Here is a 9,532-nt window from a genome sequence, read left to right as displayed (position 1 = left end):
CGACCCAACCAACCTCCTCCACCTTTTCCTTCCCCCAATCTGTGCTGAGCCAGTCTTCCGCTCTCACGCCTGTTCACCTTACCCGGTTAATTAGGGGGAGTGGAGGGACACGCCACTTGAGCCACCCCCCATTATGACAGCCAATCTACCCGGTCTGTGGTGTGTGTCATGTGACGGCCGGGACTTCTGCCCAGACAGGGCAAATAACGGGTGGGGACTGGAGCGGGTTAGTGTGGGTAGGCCTATATTATAAGCCTTCTGCTTGCGTGTCTTCATAGGTGTTTCACAGTCTTGCCGTGTTCGGGGGAATTTTGTTGTATGGTGAATTAATCCAAGTGCTAATTTTTCTAAGTTTAGTTAAACGCCTAAAGCGGGAGAATTGCTTTCTTCAATTCTTGACTTTCTAAAACAATACCTATATTGTGATGTCAACAATAAACGTAACTGACAGGACAGAACAAAACAAAAAGTTTTGAAAATGTTAAAGTCATGCTCTTGCTGAAACCAGTGAAATCCTGAAAAACAGTCTGCATTTGAATTTTATTGAGGAATGACATATAAACTCTACGAACCAAGAAAAGAAATCCATTATCTGTGCCGAAGAAGATCAATAGAATTGCACCAACCAAGCTGGACCTGAAGGAATGCTCGGTCTGTTCTTTTGCGGGCGTCACGTAAAGCGCAGATTCAAGATCTCTGACAACTCGCTTGACTGATCAGGCCGCGAAGAGTTCACCTGTCATCGTGTGTGATAACTGATAGAGATCTGTAAGTCACTTGCGTGTGGCATTAGCGGCTTCAATGATCTGTGAAGATCAGGGCTTCTACGACAAATGTGTACGGGAACTCATATACAAATGTTTGAGTTTGAACGAGAAACAGGTGCGGAAGTGAAAAATATACTGTGTTATCTTTCTGTGGACTGGCCCCCCCCACCCCCCACCCCCACGCCCCCAGTGATACACACACTGTGAGTACTAGTATTGCAGGGATTGAGGTCTTGGACGCCGTGTGTGATGACTGGAGAATGTGGATGGGAAATCAGTGAGTTTTGTGTATGCATCAATAATGAACGGCGACGATCAAGCTCAAGAGTGCTGACAACTTGGCGGTACACAGACATACGTACACTTGATGCAGACGTCGTTTTAAGAAGCAAGACAAACAAACAAACACGAAAAAAACATTGAGGTTAGCTGGGATCGGATTACATTCGGTCTGTAGACACGGGGAAAAAAAAAAAAAAAAAAAAAAAAAAAAAAAGAGAGAGAGAGAGAGAGAGAAAGAAACTTGAGAAAGAAAGAAAAAAACAAAACAAACCCAAACCGTTCAACATTGTATGACCCATTCGGATTAGGAATAAGAGTAAACAGAAGACAGCTGCCGTCTACACAGTCTTCGCATCAGTGTCAGTGTGTGCGAAAGTCGAAAGTCGGACTCCAATCTGTTTAATTATTTATAGATGAACCTTACGTGAATAGCTTACTAAAACTGAAAAACAAAATCCAAGAAAATCACGTACAGTTTGTGTTCACCATGAATTTCACAGATTCAACGACATGCCTTGTGGACCACGAACTGTCGTTTGCAGAAGCTGATTCCAGAGGTTAGCGCTCTCTGCATTCTCTGTCTCTCTCTGTGATCAGTTCAAACGAAGAATGCCGTGTGTGTGTGTGTGTGTGTGTGTGTGTGTGTGTGTGTGTGTTACGGAAGGCACGTAATTGTATTCCAGCTGAAAAAAGTGAATTGTAGAGGGCCCATCCATCAGAGTCCATGAAAAATGGAAAATCTAATGCAGCTCAATATCTGTTTTCAATCAAACTGTTAGAAGTCTGATTACTTATAGGCATTGGACGTGACCACCTAGATTCTTAACTGAAAGGGCCACATTGGCATAACATCGAAGTTGCGAGAGTAACCACATCGTACATGTATCGATCCGATTGGCCTGTCTTCATGTTGGCCTTTGTTCAGTATCAAGGTCTTCTTTTCTGATATAGTATCAAGGTCTTCTGTTGTGCTTTTTTTCTTGCTCAGAAAAAGACTATTTTACAAACTTTTATATTCTAGTCATTACAATTGTTCTTGTGTGCTTTTGTACGTTGTATACATTTTAAGGTTTAAAAAGAGTGACGACATTTGGCGCATGGCAAAATTTGTGGATTCTGATAAACGTTAAAGTTAAGAAGGAAAATGAACAAAAATATCAAAGGTTTGAAAAGTACGCTGGTGTAGACAATGGTTGTTTTGCAACAGGACCCTTAGCTAGACTGATAATTATCCCTGAGTTTCTTGCCACCTTTTGTGCGTGTTTTTTTAATGTCAAAATTTAACTGCACAACTCCGCTGTGAGAGCTTACACAGAACAGCCAAGACAGAAAGAAAATGATATAGTCACCATTTGTACGTGACATGCCACTAGAATATACATAGACTGCCGTTTGATAGCGATAATCATTCTCAATTCGGAGACTAATTATTGTCTGTTTCATTCACAGAATACGGAGGCTACTACAACAGCTGTGCTGTGCCAATGGAGGGGGACTCGGGGGATTCCTGCAGCTTGAACAGCAGCAGTTCAGGATCTCAAAACTCCTCGCTGGTCTCCCCAGACCGCGTCTATTTCCCCCCTCCACAAACCCCGTCACCGCCACAACACCACAACAGCCATCGCCAGCAATGCTGTCAACATAAGGGGCGGCAACACCAAGAGCCTCAACAATGGAGAAATTCTAGTGCAGAGGAAAGAGAAACATTCTCTGACTATGGCATCAGTGCCAGAATGTCGGACCATCACCAAAGACTAGATCAACAACAAACACAAGAGATGTTAGACCAGCATCTAAGACTAGAACAGCAACAGCATCAGCAGCACCACTACCAACAGCAACAACAACAACAGCATCAAGGAATGCTAGACCATCACCTAGGACTAAAACAGCAGCAGCAACATCAAGGAACGCCAGACCACCACCATCACCAACAACAACATCAGCAACACCAAAGGCAACAACTACACAACCAGAAAGGACGACCACGATCGCAGATTTGCCGATCAGATGGAGGGGCGGGGGAAGTGATGTTTTTTCACAGCGCCAAAGGGGTGTGGGACAGTCTGGCTTACATCACCAGTCTGACCGACATGTGTGACGTCGTCTTCCACGTGGGCAAGGCGCGACATCCCGTTTATGGCGTCAAGTCCTTGTTGTCAGTCCGAAGCAGGTATTATCCTCCCTGTCTCTTCGTGTGTGTGTGTGTGTGTGTGTGTGTGTGTGTAAATCGATTTTACGTCTATTCTCCAAGTGTGCTAACAGACGATAGATTAAAACTCAATGTAAGACAGTTTACAGAGGGAAGTTGGACAGGTTGGTAGTTGGAATGAAAGTGGTGATGTAGTAAACAGGATTTGGGAAAGTGGCCTGAGTGCATATGCCGAGAGAGAGAAAGAGAGAGAGCGTGCGTGCTTGCACACAAGCGAACGGGTGTGTACACAATGTCAGCAAGATTCTATGAACACTATAAGATGAAACAATACTTCTATGTGCTATGTTTTAAACAAAGAACAACCCCCTTGTGCCCCTCCTCCCAGCCCCCCCCCCCCCCCCTGGGGTGTGCTGTTCGTGACGGAGGGGGGGGGGGGGGGTAGGGAGGTGAGGGGCTTCTTGTATCATTTCGCCATCAAATCTCCCTTCGTGCACACCTGTATAGCATCGCTGTTTCGTGACGAGGTTTCATCAGGCCTCACCACCATAATAGTGACAAGACAATAGCAGGGGATCTTTGGTTGAAATCGGAGCTGCCGAGGTGTGTGCGTGGGTTTGTGTATGTGTGTGCGTGCGCGCGCGCGCGCGCGTGTGTGTGTACCAGTGTGTACGTGCGTGTTTACATCTGTAGGATCTCTCTCTCTCCCTCTCCACACACACACACACTGTCTCACTCTCACACACACACATACGTGTATATCTGTCTATGTGTGTGTGTGTGTGTGTGTACACTGTGGGACATCTCATATCGTTATCAAATAGTAGTGTGTGTGCGCGCGCGCGGGTGTGTGTGCGTGTGCGTGCGCATGCGCATGAAAGTATGTGTGTGTGTGTGTGTTCGTGTTTACATCTGTAGGATCTCTCTCTCTCTCTCTCTCTCTTACATGCGCGCGCGCGCGTGTGTGTGTGTGTGTGTGTGCTGAATGACATTGTGCATTGTGGGACATCTCATATCGTTATAAAATTGTAGCGCGCGCTTGCGTGTGTATGTGAATGCGCGCGCGCATGAGTGTGTGTGTGTGTGTGTGTGTGTGTGTGTGTATGTGTGTGTGAGTGCATGCGCGTGTGTGTGTGTGTGTGTGCGCGCGCGCGCGTGTTTGTGTGTGTGTGTGTTGAGCTCAGACGAGTTTCGCTCAGCATAGCGCGCGGACGCATGTCCCATGACATGAAATTAATGAGGGATGTCTCTTTCTGCGCAGAGTGATGTACCTGAAGATTCTGGCAGCACAGAGATCCGCGTCAGCCTCCCCAAAGTCCAAATGGAAAAGACTGCGTCATCGTAGTGCGGCAGACAATGACGTCATCACGGACGGCCGAATCCATGTCGACGTCAAAGACTATGACGCACAAGTGTTCTCCCAGCTGGTCGGGTTTTTGCACAGCGGTCGAGTAACGGTGGATGCAGACACAGTTTTAGGTGATGACGGTCTTTGTTTTGTTTGTGCTTCTGGGAATTTCTTTCTCTTTCTTTCTGTGTTAGTGGGCTGCAACTCCCACATGCACTCGTAATTACGCCTGGGTTTTTAGGGGGGAAGCACCATATGTGAAACACTTAGGCATAAACTGGTCTTACGCCCATGCAAATAAACTGAGGATCAGGATGATGTGTTGATTTTATTGAACTTTGATCAACGTACTTTGAAACATGAAAAAAGCTTTTAAAATCCAAAACAAAGAAGGATAACTGTTTTAAAAATGAAACAGATAAGTTTCACGGACCGCTTGCTCCTAATACAAAACATGTCCGTGCCAAACATGAAACGCAGTTTCATATTAGGACCATGTGCTACTAATGTGGCATATTTCAGTGCTTGAAACGAAACCATCACCAATAATGCCAACAAACTGAGCTGTTGAACGAAGAACTGAAAAAAAGGAAGAGACACAAAAGAAATCTAATAATATTACTTCACTTATAAACATGTTAAAACGCACTCACGCACACGCACGCACACAGAGACAGAGACACAGAGAGAGAATATAACCGAAACTGTCTTCACACGATATAGCTACGTTTCGAAGCATTCTCAAAGTAGAATGGTGAATGAACCAGCCATGTGACGTAAAACAGCTATGTGATGTAGCCTAATACGTAAGCTCAACAAAACACGTCTTCTTTCTGGCTCCTTTCATGCAACACCGTTCCTATCAGGAACAATGCAGGCACCCACTACCATGCTTGCTCTTCTAAGACTAAGAAATAAATCCTGCATCAATGCTGCTTACTATACCTTATGTTTCTAAGTGACTGGACTGTATCACTGCGATTTTCGTTCAGAATTGTTTGCACGTGTACAGAATGATCAGGGCAGAACAAAGAGAGAAAATCATTAGCACGAAACGAAATTTCACTTTCTGCTTCACAGTTTTTTTCTGCGATCGCCATCTCAGATACTGACTTGTGGTCACTGGGAGTATCTGTTGTTCACTATACTGCTTGATTTTAGAAACTTCTTCCCTGGAAACCAAATAAAGACAAACAAGTTAATAGATGTATAAACAGTACACAGAGAAAGAAAGAAAATTCAGAAATGGGAACTAGGGGACCAGACCCAAACAGATGATCTGCAGTAGAGATAGAAAAGTACAAGCATGTAGCGTACTGTCGTAGAAAAATGAGGTATTTCAATATCTGCAATCAGATCCTCCAACTGTTTTACACATCTGTTGTCTGCAGCGTTTTAACCTATGGCGCCATGTACTGGGGAGGAAACTTGACCAAACATGACAAAGACAGGTTGGAAAAAGTCATCAGGAAAGCGGGTGGGGTGGTGGGTAAAAGACAAGACACTTTTAGCGACATGTACAAAAGAAAACTTACTGACAGACTGAAAACAATTTTGACAGACGAAATTACACACCCACTACTTGATGACATTAGTAGCCGACGATAGGACAGAAGTAACATGCTCATGGCTCCACACGCAGGAACATCTCATAACAGCTCATTCATTCCTACACCCGGCCCATTTGCGCACACAGTCAGAGCATGCAATACACTCATTCATAGGACTGTCACGCTAATCCCCCCCTAACCACCCCCCTCCCCACCTGAACTCTACAGCTAGCGAGTACCTGGGAAAAAAGACATATTGCGTGCAAACGCTACCATGTTTGTACGTGATCGTGATTTTTTTTTTTTTTTTTTTAATAATAAATATTGGATTTCATGTTCCTTAATGTTAATTTACTGAACTTATTCAGTTGGCGTGCTATGTGTTGTGTGCCTTCGCCCATGCATGTGTGCGTGCGTGCCCAGCGTGTGAGTGTGTGTGTGTGTGTGTGTGCCCGGTGTGTGTGTGTGTGTGTGTGTGTGTGTGTGTGTGTGTGTGTGTGCATTGCCAGCTTTTATATATAAGATTTAATCTGTTGGATGCTCTTATTTGCTGAATTGTCTTATTTGTTCACAGTGTTGTGCAGTACCTTGCATGTGTGCATGCGTGCGTGCGTGTCTGTGTGTGTGTGTGTGTTTGTGCATTGCCGGCTTTTATATATACGATTTAATCTGCTGGATGCTCTTAATTGCTGAATGTTCTTCTTTGTTCACATTGTTGTGCAGTGCCTTATTGTCTTAACGCAGCGTACGTGTGTGTGTGTGTGTGTGTGTGTGTGTGTGTGTGTGTGTGTGTGTGTGTGTGTGTGCATTCTACATAGATACACGATTTATTTGTTGGATGTTCTTATTTGTTTACATTTTTATACAATCCCTTATTGTCTTCACGTGTGTGTGTGTGTGTGTGTGTGTGTGTGTGTGTGTGTGTGTGGTTATAAAAATATGCAATTTATTTGCTGGATTTTCTTTTACTACAGTAGTGCAATACTTAATTGTCTTACCACGCGCCGTGTGTGTGGATTGTTGTTTGTTTTAGTCTATCGTCAGCAGCTGCGAGTTCTGTTTGACTTGTTTTAATGTCTTTTAAGGTGTGTATAATGTGTTTTAAGGTGTGTATATATATTGTGTCAGGTGTGTGTGTGTGTGTGTGTGTGTGTGTGTGTGTGTGTGTGTGTGTGTGTGTGTGTGTTTACAACGAGCCTGTGATTGCACACGTTAATTTCCATGTGGATCAATATATATTTTTTTTTTTTTATAATTTGAATTGAATTTGAATTGAATTGACAGTCAGGTATACGTTGTGACAACGGTTTACAGTGCTGGTCGCCGGCCATCAACCTGTAACATTGTTCGTGTTCTCATTTTATTGTCAAAGCTCCCTTGTGCGTACTCGGAATAAAATGGACAAAGAAATGACAACTATTCATGAAACTGATTACAAATAGTAACCTTTTTTTTTTTTACTTCTTTTTTTTTTCAGGACTGTATTGCGCCGCGGCGGAGTACGAAGTTGCCGATTTGCGCACGGCATGCTGGGACTTTTTGGATCGTTGCGCGCAACGAAACCAGACCCATTCCATCCTCATGTCTGGCAGATCGTACCTGGGCAGAAAGGTTCTAGACAAATTGTGTCAAAAGGTTGGTGAGAGGAGATCGTGAAAATACTTGAAATGCTGTATCAGACAAGCTAATTCTTATTGGCTAGGAAACATGAATCATTAATGTGTTTTGGTGGAGTCTATATTTATTTTGTTTGTCGTTTGCTTATCAAAATAACAAATTTGTCCGAAAGGTTGATCTTCCAACCCTCCTTTGATTTTTCTGCTGTTAGCTGGGATGAGGGTCTTTGGGAATGTTCTCAGCTGAGTGGCTCAGTTTAATATCACACACACACACACACACACACACACACACACACACACACACACACACACACACACACACACACACACACACACGGTGACACACGCTGACACGCTCCCTCACTTGCTGACACAGCACCGACACACACAAATGCTATGAACATTCCCCCAAGCGAACCTTGACCACGATAGAGGGAGAGACGGACAAAAATAGAAAAAAAAAAAAGTTCTATTTCTTTGTGTTGCAGTTCTTCACGAACTGAAGCCCTCCGGCGTCGGTGTCCTGCCATATTTCCCGAGGCCCCCGACCGTCAGTATCAGAGGAATCCCAAGTCAAGCGGGTGCCTGTCGCGAGATACGCCTTGTGTCGTACTTTGGACAATGTTCTGTTGGGGACAAAACGCGGAAAAACACCTCAAGTTGTCAGTCTTTTGCTTCAAGACGATGACGCCACGAAAAAATATATCTTACGTGGTGACATTGTGAGATGAACAAATTGATATTGTGATATAATGGCAATAGAACACGTATTTAATGGCAGGTCTGTTGTCTCCGTATGTTTACTAGTACGTTGCTTGTTGTCATGATCAATACTGGATTTTGTTATGCATTTATCTATATCGGTACAGTTTGCCTGGAAGCCTCTCGTTCTGTCTACCCTTTTCCGGCTTTGGCTGTCTCCGTCTCTCTTATTTTTTTCTGCCCGCCTCTCTCTCTCCAGCATCCCACCCTTTGAAATGTCATATAGAATTATTACTGAGGGTTCTTTCAATCAACAGAAACTATCCATGCCTTCTGGAAAACCCGCTTTAAATCCCCTCTCATTTCTATTGCTCTTTCGTTTTTTCTGCATTCTCTCTGGTCCTGTTTGCGATCTGATTTTGTACCCTCTTGTTTATTCGTCGGTAATTTTTACAACAAGCAGCTTCATTGGGTTTGTTTATTTTCATCGGACCCTGTCCCAGTTGCTCCAGCAGTACCACAATACTGCGCCTTATTTACGGTCATCGGCGTGTTCGTGTGTGAGACGCGTGCGCGCGCGCGCATGTGTGTGTGTGTTCAACTTGTTTTAACATCTTTTCTTCACAAAATGTGATGTCAGGCAACAATTAAAACAAACAAAATAATACAACTGAAATATACCTAACTGATCAATGGAACATCTCTAAATGCAAAAACTTAGTTAATTGTACATTTTTGGAATGAATAATCATTTTTATAAAATTTGTCGTTAGCAGCAAACCGACTGGACTTTTTCAGCAAAGACTTGAAAAATTCATACATCAGCAACATTTTTTTAAAAGTATTGACGACACCGGAGCTGACAGGACATTTCTAACATACATGTACTGTTTTGTCTCAAAACAGTTTAGCTTCTACATATAAAACAGACTACCCTGTTCTGTACAGGAAATGTTAACAAATTTACCTCACTTGATTGGATTGGAGTTGACCTGACGTACGACGTTTGATGCCCTTCCAAAGGGTCTGTTCGTCGTTCTGTCTATTCAAACTACATACGTAGAAACATGCGTGGCAGGTAAAAACTGAAGCTAACTTGTTATGTGGTGACT

The 9,532-nt window shown here is 43.6% G+C and overlaps 1 protein-coding gene across 1 annotated transcript; it reads left to right on the top strand.

Moving 5' to 3' along the window:
- Window positions 1–1,242: 1,242 nt before the first annotated feature.
- On the top strand, window positions 1,243–8,931 carry LOC143281592 (uncharacterized). The gene is made up of 5 exons (XM_076586831.1): window positions 1,243–1,606; window positions 2,499–3,222; window positions 4,463–4,680; window positions 7,577–7,734; window positions 8,207–8,931. The coding sequence occupies exons 1-5, from the start codon at window positions 1,537–1,539 to the stop codon at window positions 8,219–8,221; spliced, it is 1,185 nt and encodes a 394-aa protein (XP_076442946.1). The 5' UTR covers window positions 1,243–1,536; the 3' UTR covers window positions 8,222–8,931.
- The last annotated feature ends 601 nt before the right edge of the window (window positions 8,932–9,532 follow it).

This window comes from Babylonia areolata, chromosome 4 (assembly GCF_041734735.1).
Source record: "Babylonia areolata isolate BAREFJ2019XMU chromosome 4, ASM4173473v1, whole genome shotgun sequence".
Classification (NCBI taxonomy): Eukaryota; Metazoa; Mollusca; class Gastropoda; order Neogastropoda; family Buccinidae; genus Babylonia; species Babylonia areolata.
The sequence above is the reverse complement of the archived record's forward strand: the minus strand, read 5'-3'. Positions and strand labels throughout refer to the sequence as shown.